The 18,629-nt window shown below is 50.0% G+C and overlaps 1 protein-coding gene across 2 annotated transcripts in view; it reads left to right on the top strand.

Moving 5' to 3' along the window:
* Positions 1-9,746, top strand: part of EMP2 (epithelial membrane protein 2) — a 41,180-nt gene extending 31,434 nt beyond the window's left edge. For both annotated transcript variants that reach the window (XM_046665211.1, XM_046665212.1), the window contains exons 4-5: positions 3,611-3,757; positions 6,203-9,746. In XM_046665211.1, coding sequence (XP_046521167.1) covers positions 3,611-3,757; positions 6,203-6,390 — 335 coding nt within the window. In that variant the 3' untranslated portion in view covers positions 6,391-9,746. The remainder of the gene's footprint in view (positions 1-3,610; positions 3,758-6,202) is intronic.
* The last annotated feature ends 8,883 nt before the right edge of the window (positions 9,747-18,629 follow it).

Below are 18,629 nucleotides of genomic sequence, written 5' to 3'. Positions count from 1 at the left end.
GCTGTGGATCGAGTGGTTGTTTTCGGTTGCGGAACTGATGGCAGAGGCTCTGTGGGAGCCGAAGCCTGATAAAATACGAGAGGCCCGCTTCCACTGGATGTCTCAGACAGACCACGCATCGCTTAGGGCAAGCGTGTCCCAAATACGACGTGACATACTTATCCTAAAATGTTATTTCTGGTTTATCTGCTGTTCCCATTTAATGGGCATCTCATTTTTGTGTTTGTTTTTGTTTGTTTGCTGAATCTGGCAATCCACGTCAGGGAGCAAGGGACCCTGCTCGCTGGGCCCAAAGTCTCCCCATTCCCTAGTGGCAACCTCAACATTCGTAATGACAGCGGCAAAATACCAATGGAAGGCATCGATTCCTGAAGGTTTACTGCAAGTCGTGGGCTGAGGCCTTTACATAAGTGATCTCAGAGCCCTATCAGACAGGGACCAGTGGCCTGTTTTAAGATGGGGAAACTGAGGCACAGAGCAGAAACCCAAGGCCACACAGCCAGGAGCAAATGATGGAGCCAGGATTCCGATCTAGCAGTGACTACTTCTGAAACTTGTGCTCTCTGCCCCATACTGCAACTGTGCCACTGCCCATCTCGGGTCTCTTCGACCGCCACAGTGCCCCATGACCCTGGAAACAGCCGTTCTCCCTGCCCAGCGACCCCCAACTGCCACCATGTGCGTGGGAAGCTGGAGAGCTTGCTGTGCTGGTGGCAATGTTTCCAGGCCTCTATGGTTTGCGTCCCACATCCTCTGTGTGTGATCATTCACCTGTTCTTTTTCTTTAAAGTGACAGAGGTCGGCAAGCTACCAGCCAAATTTAGTCCAAGGAGCTGAGAATGGTTTTTACCTTTATAAAGAGCTGTAAAAAAAAACAAACCACAGAACCCAACACCAAGAAGACATGCAATAAGGCACTGTAGGGCCACCGAGCCTCAAATATTTCCTGTCTGGCCTTTACAGAAAAACCTTCCAACCCTACTTAAAAACAGTTCACTTTTTCCTCACGTAAATTTATTTTCGGGGGAACTTTCTCTCCCTTTCATAAAAGATAAACTGATATCACTTGTCTCATAAAAGAAAGAAAAGTTTTAAAAAAATGATACATTGAAAACCGAACAATGTTATTAATTCTGACCAGATGCACTTGCCCCCTGAAGGCCCTAAGCCCGCTTCTGGTTCTTTCCTTATTAAAAAACAAAACAACAGCCCAAACCCAGGTGTGAGCAGGTGTTGCAGAAGTGCTGAAGAGCCCCGTGGAGAACTCCTCCTCCAGGTCCTGAGACAGCCTGAAACAGGAGCAGACTGAGCCTCCCTCTCAGGAGGCGGGTTTTCTGGTTCGGCGCCCCAATGGGTTCCACCTCCATCAGCCTCATGGGCACCCGTGGCACGTCCGCACCCGCCCCCAACTATGCGAAACCCTGTTCTAAAAACGCGCATCCGTCTTCCTCCTAAAGCCGTTGTCTCTAGGGAAGGCCGTGACAGAATGCCATGCACTGGGTGGCTTAAACCGCTGACATTTATTTCTCGCAGGGTGCCTGCAGATCCTGGTGAGGACTCGTCCTGGTCTGCAGGCAGCGCTCTCGCTGTGTCCTCGCTGTGTCCTCACGTGGCGGAGCGCGGCGGGCGAGAGCAAGCTGTCATGTGTCTTTCATAAGGGCACTAATCCTGTTCCCAAGGGCTCCACCCTCATGACCTAATCACCTCCAAAAACACCCCCACCTTGGGGGTTAGGATGTCAACATATGAATTTTGGGGCCTGGGGACACATTCAGTCCACAGCAGACATGTTTTCCATCCAGTTATACGCTGCTTAACGATGGGGATACGTTCTGAGAAATGCAGCATTAGTCGATTTCATGGTTGTGTGAACATCACAGAGCACACTTACACACACCTACGTGGGGTAGCCTACTGCACGCCTAGGCTCGATGGTACTCATCTTATGGGACGACCATTGTATGTGCAGTCCATCTTTGTCCAAAACATCATTATGTGGCGCATGACTGTATTTGCCCCGTCACCTGGGGGTACTTACTAAAAATACAGATTCCTGGTGCCCGGCCCAGAACAACTGTATCGGAATCTCAAGGAGAGAGGCCCAGGAGTCTATGTTGTTAACAAGCCCCTGGATGATTCTTGAGATTGGGCAAATTTGGGAAGCGCTACTCTAAGCAAGAGGGTCACAACCTTGGCCCCACGTTGGAATCCCCTGGGGGACTTCACCCTCCCCCCACGCCTTGTCCCAACACCAGAGCTTCTGACCTATTTAATTTACTCTAATTTACAAACAGGGAAATGCACACTTCTTAAGGGCTCAGTGTTAGGAGTTTTGACAGTTACACATACGCCCATGTGAGCACCAACCAAAGCAAGACGGAACATTCCCGTCACTCCAGAAAGTTCCCTCGGGCCCCTTCCCACTTGGTTCGGACCACGCCCTGCCCCTGGGGCAGCCAGTCCTGATTTCTGTCGCTAGAGTTTCCTTTCGCCTGTTGTGGACTTCACGCGAATGGGGTCACACAGTGTGTATTTGTGTGTGTGCCCGCCTGGCTTCTTTACTCACCATAAGGAACGGGGCAGGGGGCCAGCTGCTCTCTGGATGATGCTAATGTGCAGCCAGAATGAACCAAGATCCATCGCTCTAAACACTTAGTACATAGTTACTAATCATTGCAAGTTTTAGGCAAAATTGCAAAATTGCAAAAAAAAAAAAAAGTTTGCCCTTGGATTTTCCTCTGCAGCTTTGGGGGCAGTCCCCTCACCCGCCTCAGCTGCGTCCTAGTGATAACATTCGGCCCGCACACAGCACTCCCCTTTTGCCGGCACCCCCTGAAATCCTGCCATGGATGAATCCACTCCACTGTCCCCACCGGATGAGGTGGGAGCTGTTACTATCCGCAGTTTATGGGGGAGGAAACTGAGGCCCATGCAGGTGCTCCAGTCCATGCCCCTTGACCCTTCCGTGCGCCTGCGGTGCGGAGCTGCAGCCGGGTCCTCCCGCACGCAGCACCCTCCACCCGCGACCCGCTCCCTTCTCCGCTCAGCCTTCGCTGGACCGAGCCCCAGCTTGCCCGCCCCCCATCTCTCCTGCCCCCTCTCTGAGGCTCATCTGAAACAGTTCCCTTCCCCTGTTCCTAAGCAGCAATCCAGGTTTGCTGTCTTCGAGGGTATTATGTCGTCCACAGCCCACTCAGTCCCGAGAGCCCCAAGTCCCCGAGAAGCACCCGCAGATCTTTCTAACATGCAGCCCCCCATCCCGACCCATCCCATCCTGTCCTCTTGAACTGGAATCTGAGAGTTTGTACTTTAAAAACCTCCCAACCATGAGCCACACATTCGGGAGCAGTGTCCCAGCCTAGGAAGAAGGCAGAGCAGGTGGCTCTTGCTCCATTTTCCAGATGAGGACATGGAGGGTGGTCCCATCAAGGCACAAATGGACGCTAGAGGGAGGGTGTCGGGAGGACTCCTGGCTGCCCTCTGCGCTCACCGGACGCCCCGCCCATCTGCCTCCTGTCATCCCCGCCCTGGAGCTGCCGCTGTCCCGGGTGCGCCCCGGGCCCGGGGGGTCCGCGGTCCTCAGTCGTGCGCCCCTGCCCTTTCCCCACAGGTTACTCCATGCTGCAGGCGGTCCAGGCCACCATGATCCTGTCCACCATTCTCTGCTGCGTCGCCTTTCTCATCTTCGTGCTGCAGCTCTTCCGCCTCAAGCAGGGAGAGAGATTCGTCTTAACCTCCATCATCCAGCTCATGTCATGTAAGTAACACCGCGGGCTTCCTGGAGGAGGCGCTCCCTCCCCGCCAGAAGCCAGGAGGAGTGGAGGCAGGTGAGGATTTGGAAAGAAGTCGGCTGCCCTGCCGTGGCTGGACACTTTATATTTTGGAGTTTGGTTTACGTTTAGCTAGGGGTCCGGGGAGGCATTCTGAAGACGTGGAGCCTGAGCTGGGATGTAGAGTGAGTAGGAGTTGCTGTCTCGAATGTGCTGTCTTCGTCCAGAGGGGAGGGAACAGTGTGCCAGGCAGAGGGAACAGCATGACTGGAGCCTTGTGATGGGAGAGACTGACAGATGGTCAGTGGGGCTGCAGCGTAGAGATGGGGGAGCATGATGGGAGCTGGGGGTCTTGTAAGCCTTGTAGCATTTGGAGGTTTTCGTCTGAAGCTGGTGAGAAGCCATCAGCAGGTTTTAGGCTGGTTGGTGTCAGAAGTGCCCACTTTGGGCCAGGCCTCTGCGGGCTGCTGGAGATAAGAGATGAACTGGACCCGGCTGCAATCTTGGAGGAACTTAGAGAAAAAAGATGTCTGAGCACTTTTTTCTCCTTTTGAATTTTAGGCTGAAATCGGAGGAAGAGTCCTTATGCCACAACATGGTCATTCGTCATTGTTTCTCAGTAAACAGTCAAAGCTTTCTGATGACAAAAACTTGAAGCCCCTTCCACTGTATCTAATCCCTCTGGGGACCTTTCTGAAGTGCAAACCCCCAAAGCCCCATCCTGACCTTTTGAACCAGAATCTGCCAGCTTAGGACCTGGGAATTTGTGCTTCCCATGAGCCATGCATTTGGGAGCGGTGACCCAGACCGAGAGGCCAAAAGTGGTGCCAACTTTCCCAACGGCCCCAGCGAGGTGGTGAGGGACGTTGACCCTGCCCCTTCCTGTACTTTCTCTGTGTCTCCCCGTCAGAGGCACAGACACCCCACTGCTCTCCCATCAAAGGCAGCTGAATCCTGTCACTCGCATACAGACAGGGAACTTGGGGAGTTACCAGTCGAAGTTTATTTTCTGTCATTGTCCCCATTTGTCTATTTGTCTGTACGGCCAGTTAGTCAAAACTAATGACCTTCATATATATGTAGGAAAATTCCCCAGCAACCCCTTTGGCCCATCTGCCCCAAGCCTGCAGTGTGTCGATGCCACATCAGCCAGGGATTTTCAGGTGTGAGCGACAGATACTCTGTAACGTATGTAAGAGATGGGATTCTGTGGTAGCTCGTAAGAATTGAAGGAAAAGCTGAAAACCAGGTCTTGGAAAGTGAAGCCAGGCAACAGGACCCAACAGGCAGTTTCGTCAGGAAGATGCCACCAGAATCGAGGAGCTTGGACAGTGTGACTTTGCTGTAGATTCGAGTCTCCAGGGGCGAGTGTCTGATCGGCTGAGATTGTCTTAGGAGCTCAGCCCCCAGCCGGAGAAGGGCTAGGCATCTTGATGGAAAGTCTCCTCCAAACCGCCTGGCCAGGAGAGACAATAGGTCCCCCAAGGAAAATCAGGGTCCTTAGCCTCATCCGGCCACTAATGTCTATGAATGTTGGGACTCCAGGTGATTCACTTAGGATGCTTTTGGCTGCAAGTAAGAGAAAATCCAATTAACAGTGATTTCACCCCACAAAGATCTTTACTTTTTTTTTACATAGCAAATACCCTAGAAGTGGAAGGTGCCAGAGTTGGTTTGGCAGCTCAGTGGCATCATCAAGACCTGTACTTTTTTTATCCTTCTACACTATCATCTTCAGAGTGTCAGTGATGACCTCCTCGTAGCCCCAAAAAGGCTGCCGCAGCTCCAGACATTCATCCTGACCTAACAGTCTCTAAAGCAGTAAGCAAGGGAAAGTACAGCAACAAAAAAAATGCTTTCTCCTCCTTCATCTCTCTCTTTTCAGGGAGTAATATTTTTCACTGAAGGATTTTCTGTGGCCAGAACTGGGACACATACAGATCCATAAACTATAACAAGTAAACAGGAATAGGATTGCCAAGGGAAGCTGGCAGACTATGGCCCAGAGGCCAAATCTGGCCCACTGCCTGTTTTAGTATATAAAATTTTACTGCATCACAGCCCCACCCACTCATTAGTGTCTTGTCGGTGGCTGCTTTCATGCTACAACGGCAGAGTTGTGTAGTTGTGACAGAGACTGTATGGGGCTCGCAAAACCTTAACTGTTAACTGTCCAGCGACCCATGGCTTAGACCTTTTATGACTTATCCTCTGGGCTGGGTAGATGGCTGCCCAAACAAAATTAGGTTCAGCTGGCAAGAATGGAAGGCAAAATGGCTACAGGGCAGGCAGCAATATTCTGCCACAAAATATTCGCTGTAATCTTTCCAATAGATAAAATAAATACCTACTGCTAGTAAAAGCTGATGTTTGTCCGCAGCTCCGGACATACCGGTCCATGGTTGACTTGCATCCTTGCTGTCTTCCGACAGGCCTGTGCGTCATGATTGCAGCTGCCATCTACACAGACCGGCGTGAAGACCTTCACAAAGACAACGCGAATTTCTATCAGCTGATCTCGGACGGCACATACGGCTACTCCTTCATCCTGGCGTGGGTGGCCTTTGCCTTCACCTTTGTCAGCGGCCTCATGTACCTGATATTGAGGAAGCGCAAATAGAACCCGAGGAGGCAGGTCGCTGTCGCTGCAGTACAGAATCCACACTCAGATAACCATTTTGTATATAATCATTTTTTTTCCCCGTGGTTTTTCTAGCAAACGTATTGTTTCCTTTAAAAGCCAAAAGAAGAGAAGCGTTCGGCATTCTTAAGATCACAGAATGGACTGTGAAGGCTGGAGTTCAGAATTCCTGCCCGTCCGAGAGTTCAACACGACAAAGCCCCAAATCCAGCAGTGCTCAGATCCAAAGCTATTCCGCCAGATGTTTCGTAACCACAGGGACGTAATGTGATATGATGTGACAAGAGACCGAGAAAGCCAGCTCTCGGGGGACATCTTCCCCTAGGTTTGGGCCACACCAAGCCCCGCTCCCTTCAGCCGTCCTTCCTGAGTCTCTCCGTGTTGGTGGTGGAAGGGGGGGTGAGGGGATCCTGGTGAGGGATGAAGCCTCAGATGTTTAGCCGCGTTCCACGTGAGAAACAGGTCTCGCCCCCCGTGTCCTGTCTATATCCAACCCTCCTGTAACGGGCTGGGTTCAGAGAGGGCCCCTCAGGTTCCCCAAGAACATCACCTGCTGCCTTAGGGGAGGTGATGGTTGATCTGGAGGTCAGGCTCCCCCTACTCTCACGTGTGATCCCCGGAACGCCTTGTAAAATGCAGACTCTCAGGGTCCCTCCCCAGGCCTCCAGAATCAGGTCTTCAGGGACGGGGTCCGGGAACCTGCATTTCTAACAGGCTCCTCCGTTATGCTTAGATGTGTTAAAATTGAAGGCACAGTCCCAGGACCGGACGAGCAGAGCTGCCTCAAAAATGTTAAAGATCTCATGTCGAGGTGGGCGGGTGGGTCTCGACCCCCCTAACCTTGGCCTCCCTCAGCTCTTGGTTCTTCACTGTCTTCCACAGCTGCTTCCATCTGGACCACCCAGGCTCCAGTCCCAGGCCAGGCAGGCGATAGCCAGACACCCTGGGGGCAGGGCTGGACAGCCCCACTCTAACACAGAGGCCTCTCCCTTCTCTTCCTGCCCTGCCTTCATGGCTGGCTGACCTCTGCTAATCCCCGTTGGAGAGCCTCAGAGGACCCATCCCCCATTCATTCATTCAGTCATCAATATTGATTATGGAATCTTGTGCGTCAGGCACAGGGGCAACCATGTCGAGACCATCTCTCTCCGCATGGGGCTCATAGTCTAATAGAGGAGATAGGTTAAAAACCAGTTAGGAAAACTAATTACAAACAAAATTGCAAAGAACACAACCAAGGATTCGAAAGAGAAGCCCACAGGGCGAGAGGGAGCCTGCTTTACGCCTGCTGACTTTTAAAGGCTCCTGGAGGCATTTAGATTGGCCTGAATACCACGCCACTTAGCCTGTGCAGGTGGCATTCATCGGGCCGTACCCGTCTTTGTTCCAGCCAGAGAACACTTACTTCCTTGGAGGGTCCCAGGGTCCTGACAGCACGTGAAGCCATGAGGGGGACCCCAGATTGCCGTGGTTCTCAAACTTTAGTGGCACAAATGCCGTCTGGTGGTGGGGGGCGGTTCTGCCTTGCCAGGGTCTGGGCGAATGCGCATTCCGGCAATTGTGAGACTATACGGAGAAATACGGCTTTAGAGAGTTTGTCTTTAGGCGAAAAAGCGCTGTAAGGTGTGTGGGAAGGCAGGGGACCCCGGGAAGTGCCTTGAGAGAAACTCTTTGTGCCCCAGTGTCTTTTCCTCCTGTATTTCGAGCGGGCTTCTGGGGAGGTGTGCCCCGGCCAGGGCTGGGGCCTGTCCACCTGTCTCAGCGCTCGCGCCATTTAAGTGCTGCTGCGTTTGACCTAAGTGTCTCGATGATGTGCCATCAGTCCTGTTCTAGTGGAGCTGGGGAGATGTCTGGTCTGAGTAGTTTCAGGGCCACCGTGGAAAGCTCTTTAGTGCAAGATTGGGTTTTCTCTCCATCTATGCATTCATTCATTCATTCATTCATTCATTCATTGTTTGTTCATTTTGAGCAGAATGTTAAATGCTTTCTATGGTCCAGGCACCGTATGGGGCTCTGAAAAGACAGGGGCAAGCAAATCTAGACATACTCCCCAGGAAGAAGCCATCCACACAGTGCAGGATGACACAGGGCCAGTGACAAGACAAACTGCCCCCTCCTGCCTCAAGGGAAAACTGTCATTAGTCATGTTGTGGGTAGGAGCGTGGGTCACACCCCAGGGGTTTGCAGGATGCTATGAGATGCTACCTCAAGGAGGAAGGTGGGTCTAGGTGCCCCCAAGGTTTCTACCCAGGTGGCTTCTCTGTAATTTCCTGGGAGCCACAGTGAAACAAACAAAACCCCTTAGAGCGGGCAATCTGGAAAATCCCCAGGCAATGCATGAATTTCCTGCACAAAAAGCTTCAGGAGTATGTGAGTATCTGAATGAGCCCATGGGTTTTCCTGGCTGGTTGCCACTGCTGTGTAGCACTCAGTGGCTATGTCCATCTGTGAGGCCAGGGTTTTGTGAAATGCGAGCTGCCTTTTCCCCGCCGTGCGACATGCGCTGGGAGGCGAGAAGAGGTGATGGCGTGAGGAGAGAAGATCCGACCTCAGCCGTAGGTAGAAGCTGCGCTCGCTTGGTGCTTATGGTCAGTTATTCAAGAGCAGCAACAACAAAGAAAACGAGCCGAGACATCCAAGAAGCACATCTCAGGACCAAATATCTTACCGGTAACACCTGTATTTGAAGGAACCGTAGTTTGCGCCTTTTAGGACATTTTTATAAAGTACTGTAATTCTTGCATTGAGGGGCTGTGGATGGAGGACTGACTAACTCGTTTTGTCATTTGCATTAAAATTCCTTTGGGTCTCTGTTCCAATGAGTTTGGAGAATGCTTGGTTTGTGGCTCTGCGCGAATGTGTGTACTGATACCCGAACACAGGACAATCGGACGCTTGCCCGCTCCCGCACACTCTCGGCTCCAGGTTGTGCGCCTGTGTGCATGTAATCGACAGGCTGCGGTCCCAGGATGCTCTGTATTAATTGATGATGAAGAAACCCAGACCCCCAAGCCTGTATGTAAACACACTAAACACAGAAGCTTAGATAGAAGCATCGTTTCAAATCTGCCTGGATGGGGAATGACTAAACTCGCTAATAGTTGAACCGTTACTTACAATAAATACAGCAAATCGGACAGTTTTGTGTACTGGGGGGCAGTGGCGATGGGAGACGCTTGGGGAAGGCCGAGAGGTTAAGTTTGAATCTTGGTTTGGGGACAAAGGTGATGTTAGGGTAGTTAGAGGCTTTCTACTTGATGTGTCTTTAAAATAGTCCATTTTCTATGTTTTGTATAATCTGAGACTGTACATGAAAAATAAAGTTTAAAACCAAATTGCCCGGAGCGACAGACTCTAATGTTCCCATCATCTAGGGTAAAATGCTACCATTTTGAGTGGCAGTGGGTCACGTGATTTCTCATCAAGGTGACAATGGGCCATTTTTCCAGGGAGCCGTTGAGCTCTCGTAATTCATGGGACAGTCCCCAGCTCCTTCTGCTTCTTTAAAGGGGCCGGCTTCCGTAATTCATGGGACAGTCCCCAGCTCCTTCTGCTTCTTTAAAGGGGCCGGCTTCCGGGTGAATGACCTGCGGTTGCCAAGGGCCCCACGCTTGGTTAATGATCTGCCAGCACCGTCTTAAAATCCTTAATGCTATTCGAACAAACAGCCCACGTTTTCATTTTGCAATGGTCCCTGCAAATTATGTAGCTGGGCTTGTTCTTCCGTTTGGTTTAATAAAGACTTCCTTTAAAGTTTGGGGTGATGGTGGAAATAAGGCTATCTTTACAGCACACTCCACTAAAAAAAAATTCAGCCAGAATGAGACAGAGATTTTTCATTTCTACGTAAGGAATGCCAAAAGTAGTAAAAGCTATCCATCTGGGGAACACACAGTTCCTTCTTTCCATACAGGGGTTGCAAACTCAAACCTCCAGGGGCTGCCATCCATATTCTTTGTGTCTCTAGGGTTTTTTTGTGTTTCGTCCATGCGGCAGGTGGATGGTGTGACCCCGGAGCCCTCAGTTTTATATTTCTTCCATTCAGGAAATTCGCCTCTCGTTCAGTCAGTCACTCACCGAATATGATTTATCCTGGAGAATGTTGTGTGTGTGCTCGAAAAGAATATGTATTCTCTTGCTGTTGGATGGAATGTTCTGTATCTGTCTGTCAGGTCCATTTGATCTAAAGCACAGTTCAAGTTCTGTGTTTTCGTAGTGATTTTCTGTCTGGATGATCCGTCCATTGTTGAAAGTGGAGTGTGGTAGTCTTACTGTTATTGCATTGCTGGCTATTTCTACCTTCGTATCTGTGAATATTTGCTTTATATATTTAGGGGCTCCGATATTGGGTACATAAATATTTATCATGATAAAGGAGCCAATTCATCATGAGGATATTGTAAATGTTTATTCACCAAATATTCATGTACAAATTATGGCGTAAGCATTGTGCTGGGTGTCAGGTACATCACAATAAACTTAGTCCCTGCCCTCATCTAGACTATTTTAGTCCCAATTTCCAAAAAAAGTGAAAAAAAGAATAATGCTTGGTGTCACGTGAAAATTACATGAAATTCAAATTTCAGTGTCCATAAACGAGGCTTTCTGGGAACACAGTCATACTCATTTGTTTAGATATTGTGTACGACTGTCTTCACATGACAACGGCAGAGTTGCTACAGAACTTGCATGGCCTGTGAATACTATCTGGCCCATTACAAAAAAGGTTTGCTATCCCTTAGTCTATTTTAGATTTTATTTTTCCTTTTTGTCCCCAAAGCCCCCCTGGGACATAGTTGTGTATGTTTAGTTGTGGGTTCTTCTAGTTGTGGCATGTGGGACGCCGCCTTAGCATGGCTTGACGAGCGGTGCCATGTCCGCACCCAGGATTCGAACCAGTGAAACCCTGGGCCTCCGAAGCGGAGCACGCAAACTTAACCACTTGGCCACGGGGCCGGCACCCGCCCCCACCTCCTGCACCGTCCCTTAGTCTAATCAAGTACAAAGGGAGCTATCATTTTCTGGGTCTTTTTTCAGAAACAAGAAGAGCTTTCTCAGAAGCCCTTTAGTAAACTCTTCCTGATGTCATTGACCTGAGGATTCCAATTTCCACGCTGAACTCAATCACTGGCTGAGGTAATTAAGTTACCACACTTAGCGTTGACCTCCGAGCTGAGGGTGCTGCCTTCCGTGAGGGATAGACTTCAAACCACATTTAGAAAGGAGAAGAGGAGACTGACGTTAGGGAGGCAGCCAACCGTGTCTGCTACAGTCCATCCCCTTGTTGCCTAACATCCATGCATGAATCGTGTACATTCATGAAATGAACTGACCCCTCCCAGAGGGACACACCCCAAAGTCACGACCAGTTACACTTCCAGCTCCCACACCAGGGTCTCTTGGGGACGTGTTATTATCCAAGTGTAGCTCCTCCTGGCCCCAGCAACCTATGACTAAAAGTTGTCATGCACTCCCAAACGTATGCAATGTGTAATGGAGGAAAGGAACAGGATGCCTACAATGAATGATCCCCGTTGGGAAATGGATGAGCAGAATGAGAATTCATGCTCAGTGGCCGAAGTTTCATGGTCAGTCATGAATATCAAGAACTCCTTTCCTTGGTGGGGAGTGAGATCAGTGGGTGGTCAACGCACGGCCCTTGGTTCCACTCCAGGGGACGATCTCCCTAGTCCACAGTCCTCTAAGGGCATGTCTAAGATGGGCAGTGGGGAGGAGGCCCTTTGCTCCCTCCTGTGGGCATGAGGCCTAGGGTCTCAGAAGTACCTCACAGGGTTCGATAGTCCCAGGCTGCTCTCGGTTCCTTTGGCCATGCAAGGCCAAGCCAGCTAGAGATCTCATCTGGATCTTAAAAAAAAAAATTATTGTCACACAGATTTGACAGGGATCCAGTAGTGGCATAGCTGGCTGGTTCTGCTTTACGGTCTTTGATGAAGTGGACCTGATCTCTGAGCTGGGAGTTCCTGTCTCCTAGCCCCGTGCCCCTGTCTCTTGAGGCAATAGCTTCAGGCTCTCGTAATCCAAGCAATATCCTTGGGCTTGTCCCTTGTCTGGTGAAGGCTAGAGGAACAGGCCTATCTTTTCCTGAATCCCATACATCTCCTCTGCTCAGCTCTTTGCCTCCAACCACTGATCCTTAGTTCAGAGCATGGCTCAGCAAAGCCTTGTTCACTGGCCGAGGGCTGCTTTTTTATGGCCCAAGAGCTAAGAATGTTTTGCATTTTTAAAGAGTTGTAAAAAATGCAAAGAAGGATGCAACAAAGACCTTATATGGCCTGTAACACCTAAAATATTTACTGTCTGGCCCTGGTTTAGAATTTGACTTGCCCATCTCTGCAAATCTCCAGATCATTGGATTCTCCACCAATTTAGATTGCAGTCCTCAGGATGAGAGAATCTCGGTGGCCACATTTTCTATTTTTGCCACTAGATGGACCACCTTTGGCCCAAGGTTGACTTTTTCTTGTAGGAGCTTACTTTAGGCTCTAAGGAGCTGCACATGACAACATTCCGATGTGTTTCCACAACTTTTCCTGAGATTACAACATCCACAGATACGTGGTTGGTGTGAAATAGGTGACAGGTTAAATCAGGGTTAAACTGTGGCCCATGGGCCAAATGCAACCCACCACCTGATTTTGTAATCAACGTTTTATTGGCACACAGCCACATCCACTAATTCACATATGGTTGCTCCTTTCGAAGGCAGAGTTGAGTAGTTGACCATACGGACCATTAGGCCTAAAGCATTTACTGTCTGGCCCTTTACAGGAAAAGTTTGCTAAAGCTTGGTGTAGACTCACATAGGCCCTCTTGCCATAGCAATGCAGGGCCATCGCTTCCCAACCTGGAATGGGGGTCCTTGCAGCCCTCTGCTCTGACACCTCCACTCGGTCAATTCCACATAAGAGAGTCTGTGGCTTGTAGCACCCAAATTTAGTATTACTCAGGGTTCTGAGTTGCAAGCGACAGTGACTCCAGCTCATTTAAACAGAAAATAAATTTATGAAAAGGAAACGAGGTGGTACACAGACTTGGAAGCATGCCGCTAAATCCTCCGCCATTGCCTCAGATTGTGCCACAGACACAGTTGGGCAAGGAAACCGGCCGTCACAAGATGGTACTGCTCGAGCCAGGAATTTCATCGTACACAGCCAGTATTTCCACTGGAAATAGCTCCGTCTGTGCTATCCCTCCTCCTTCAGTCTTGGAGCCTGGCATGGTGCATCTGATTGGTGAAGACTGGGTCACATGACTGCAAGGGAGGCTAGCAGTGATGAGCAGGCATTTCCAGTTTCTATAGTGGGAGGCTAGATCTGCAACCCACAAAGACGAGGAAGGAAGGGACCTCCCCAACACAGGAAGGAGTTCCGACACTGGGTGGGCAAGCAGAATGGGAAATGCCTGCTAGGTCCCATCGGAAGCCAGCTCCTCATGGACCCACGGCTGAGCTGATGTTGCCTACATTTTATTCGTCCATATCCCACCTCCGTGCTCTTTGCTTGTAGGTGTGTAGAACCTGTACTATTCTTCACTGAACATTTTTCTTTAAACCAACTCTTTTTTATATAAATACATTTATTCAAAAGGAAACTAGAAGTTGAAAATCAGTGTCAGCTGTCATAAGTGACACAGTTGAAAACTAGATATGATTACAAACAAGAATGCTATTAAATGCGCATGATGAACTGTTGTCTGCAGGAGGCTTTGAGCCCGAGGACTATTCTCCTAATTAAGAACGGGGGTTAGAACACATGTACAGATGTTAAAAGACCATACCTGCTCGACGGAATCAGAAGGCTATAAGAGAGCAGAGGAGACAACTTCCTTCTATGTGATGTGGCTTTTGGTACCACCTGAATCAGTTGAGTACCACTGAGGGTATTTGCTTCGTAGTCTACTTTCAACCCTGTCATTGTGTCCTATTGCTGCTGTAAGAGATCACGAACACAGTGGCTTAAACAACATGAATGTGTACCTCACATTCCTGTGGGTCAAAAGTCTCAGGTAAGTGTCACTGGGTGTCGGCGGGGCTGCTTCCTTCTGGAGGCCCAGGGAGGAGAATCTGTGTTCTCTGTTTGGGAGCATATGCCAACTTCTAGAGTCTACCCACGGTCCTTGGCACATGGCCCCTCCCTCCATCTTCAAAGCTGGCAGCACAGCATCTTCTCTTCTCTCTGACCTCCTGCCTCCCTGTTAGAAGGACCCTGTGGTTACACTGGGCTCACCCTCATAATACGGGATTAACCTCCCATCTCAAGATTCTTAATCACACCTACAAAGTCCCTTCCATGTAAGGCAACATATTCACAGCTCCTGGGGATTAAAATGTGGACATCTTTGGAGGCCATGATTCCACCTCCCTCTCATCTCGTCTTTCTTACATGGGTCCGTTGGGCATGATGTAAATAAGATAAAAAGGAGTAAAGTCTAACGTCCTCACTGGTGAGGGAGTTCACACGTGCGCTTTGTTCCTCCCTTGTCAGATTTCCAGATCCCCTCTCTCCAGCTGGCCTTGTAATATAACCCAATGCAACAGACTAGAAGTATCTTTATGGTTTCGCCACACCTGGCTGTGTGATGAGATGCTTCCAGCCTCCACGAAAGCCCATCAGGCCCCATCCTCTCACTCGCTTCCGGCCACAGTTCCCGCTGAGCTTCTGGACTTGCAGTGACCCAGGAATGGAAGGCGGAAGGGGCTGGGGGAGGTGCTGGGCCGTCCCTCACAGACAGCGGGGCAGCATCTCTGCCGGGAGTCTGGGGTGTGCTAATTACAGAGCAGGTCTGGCTTTAAGGAGCTGAGGGTCTGACCCTTCGCCCGCGGGGTGGGAGCTCCTTGTCTTTCTCTGTTCTGATCACTGCATCTCTTGCTCCCACCCAAGGCCACGGCCCAGTCCTCTGTCACCAGCCAAACCCTCCCTGGGAGGCAGGGCCGCGCAATGTAAAACTCAGGGGCCTCAGAACCAGACAGACCTGGGTTCCGATCCGACTCTGCAATTAGGGGCCGAGAGGCCTGAGCAGGCTACTTAGACTCTTTAAGTCTCGTGTCCGGATCTGCAAAATGGCATAATGCTTAGGGCTGAGGTGGGTCCATTTGGCCTCCCATTCGCCCGATAGTTGTTGAACACCTACTGTGTGCCACTCATTGGGCTGGCACTGGAGACACGGGCTGTGCCAGACACGAAAGTCCCATGCACTCATGGAGTTTACATTACAGCAGGGGAGAGACAGGCAATGGACAAGAAAAAAAGATAAAATTACAAATTGGGATATAATCTGCAAAGGGGACAGTGTGATGTGAAGACAGCAACTCGGGGTGGGTGAGAAGGACTCATCGACGAGAGGACAGTTAAGCTGAGACCTGTCCGAGGAGAGCTGAGGGCAGAAGGGACCCTATTCCGAGTACACAGTCTGTTACTAGTACACAAGGTCGTGAGGATTAAATGAGACAATGTGTATGTAGGACTTGGCACCATGTAGGGGACACTAAGTGCTTCCAGAGATACCCAGAACTCCAGCCGACAAAGCACCTTCATATGAATTGTATCATCAAGCAGAGAGGGCAGACACTGGCGTGCCCATTTCATCGGTGGGAAAATGATGAGAAGAGCAGTTAAACAGCAAGGAGGCAAAGCCACTGCCTTTGGTCTCTCTTTTCCCAAACAGCTGCCTCCTTTGAGGGATGGTGGACACTTTGCAAGACGGCAGTGGATGAGTTAGGTCCTGCTGCATAACAAACAGCCCCAGTGCACGGTGGCATACGATAAAAGTGTTTATTGCTCACCTGTCTGGGATGAGCTGGAGGTTGGCCGGGCCGCTCTGCTGATCCTGGCTGGACGTGTTCCTCAGTCTGCGTGTTGGCTCAGAATGGCTGACTGTGGCTGAGGTGCCTGGGGCAACTCAAACTTGTTCCACGTGTCTCTTTTCCTGTATCAGATTGACTCAGGTCAGTCTCACGGCGATGGCAGAGATGCAGGAGAGCAGGTGGAAACCTATGAGGACTCTTAAAGGCTTGGCATTGAGAAACCATCGCTTCTGCTGCCTTATTAGCCAAGCAGGTTACAAACCTCACCCAGGTTCCAGGGAGGCGAAATCGACTCCTCTTTCAGTGAGGAATACAGTCATTTTATAGAGGATGGGGTGGGGAGGTGAGGGCGGGAGCAAAAAGTTGAGGCCGTTGATACAACCTGTTACTGCAGCTTCTATTTAGGGCCATAAAATAGAGAACGGTGTGTGTATATGTGTACGAGCACGTGTGGGAAGCAACTGGACCTTTTAGGGCACAGAGGGGATACTTGTGAAAATGCAGAGTCCACGCTGTTAAACCTCTAAAGCCATGACCCAGAGTCTAAATTTTATAAGCCTTCCAGTTTACTCTGAGGATCACAAAAGTTTGCAAACCATCCTTTTAAGGTATCTGACCTATGTACGTAAGTCCAATGGGTTTTCATTTTAAATTTGGAGGTAAACACTGGAACGAGAAGTGTTTTCTATCTAGACATGTATAAGAATCTCTACTCCTTCCTCCAAAAATTATGGATCCAAAAATTATCCTGCTTCCAATGCATTTACTTTATGGACACGGGAAGGCGAAGCGGCCAGAAAGAGCAAGTACTACTACCACCCCCTAGTGGTGGTATGTGGCAATACAACGTAGCAATAACACCGTAGCAAAGATGCGTTCACATCCAATTTAGCCAAATCCAACACAGCTGACAAACGCTAATGTGCGTTATTCCCCATTACTGTGCAGTTAAATCTATTACTACCAGAATTCTGCTGTGTACTGATTTTCACTGAGCTCAATTTATTAATTTTTAGCCGTGTGATTTATGTATTCTTGTGTTCAGTTAGCAGAATATTACTACCTTGAGACAGATTTACAGTTTGTAACTGGGTATCCGTGTAGACTTTACTATTCTTACACGATAAAAAGGATATATTTTCAGTACAAACCACTTTGAAATCACTTTAAATGATGGTGTTATGAAAAGGGCTTGTGAATGTTTTCTTTCAAAATTTTTCCCTGTCAGAGCTCCGTCTCAGGTACCGGGGTTTCTCAGCATTGGCACAGTTGACTTTGGGGCCAGATGCTTCTCTGTTGTGGGGGCTGTCAGAGATTTGGCAGCATCCCTGGCCTCCACTCACTGCCACTGTTACGCCAGTAGCACCCCTCTCACCTCCGAATTGTGACCATCAAACATGTCTCCAGACATTGCCAAATGTCCACCGGGGAGGGGAGGCAAAATTGCCTGCGGTTGGGAACCCCTGCCGTAGGGTTTTATATACCAGGAAATACGGTGGAGGCAGCGAGGGCGCTGCTGGAAATTGCTGGTGAAAGTGGCTGGCCCAGTGGGAGGGAAGCAGGGCAGAGCCAACGACCGCGCACCCGCCTCAGCCCTTGGCGACTCTCTGACCGCACAGGACAGCAGCACAGCACGTTCCTGGTCCCAAAGTTTAAGCTGCACATCTGCTCAAAATTTGTCATCAACAAGAACAGAGACCAGAGGAAACAGGAAGAAGTGGCTTCTCTGTGTCGGTAGCAGGACCATAGTGTGGGTTCACCACGGGCTTGGACACAGGCGAGGAAAGAGAGGTGTGACTTGACCTTGGCTCCGGGTTCCCTTAAAGAACAGATTTCTTTTGGCTGGGAGGGGAGGTTAAATGGCTGTGACGTGTTGCTGCCTCGTCCAGAAAGGAATGGAGGGTCAGGGCGCTGCTGGAAAGCTGAGAGGCAGGAGGGCGTCCACATTCCTGGTCTGACCCTGAGTTGGAGATGGGGATGGGGTGATAACAAGGCGGCTGCCACCCTCTATCCTCTTAGCTGTGTTTAGGTTTGCATTCTCCGGAAGCCTGCTTTTCCTCTTTGTCATCCTACTGCAGCCTGGGGTGGATGGTCTTTTGTCCTGAAAAAAGGACCCTGAAAGGCCCTCAGACCTTCTCAGAATAAGGTGTGATGTCCGGATGGTGAGGAGATCCCTCACTAGAATCATTGAGCCATCCTGGGCCATGGCTAACTCTACCCTGCTCAGCTGGCTGCCTACGTTCAAACCTCGTCGCAGCATTTCCCTGCTGTGTGACCTCGGGCCAACTGCTCGATTTCTCTGGGCCTCTGCTTCCTGTAAAATGGGAACAGCCATAGCAGCGACTGCAGGGGCAGACAGTGAGTGCTCAGTGAGGGCTATTAATCTCTTATTACT

Source organism: Equus quagga, chromosome 7 (assembly GCF_021613505.1).
Source record: "Equus quagga isolate Etosha38 chromosome 7, UCLA_HA_Equagga_1.0, whole genome shotgun sequence".
Lineage (NCBI taxonomy): Eukaryota > Metazoa > Chordata > Mammalia > Perissodactyla > Equidae > Equus > Equus quagga.
This window is presented reverse-complemented; position numbering and strand designations above follow the sequence as displayed.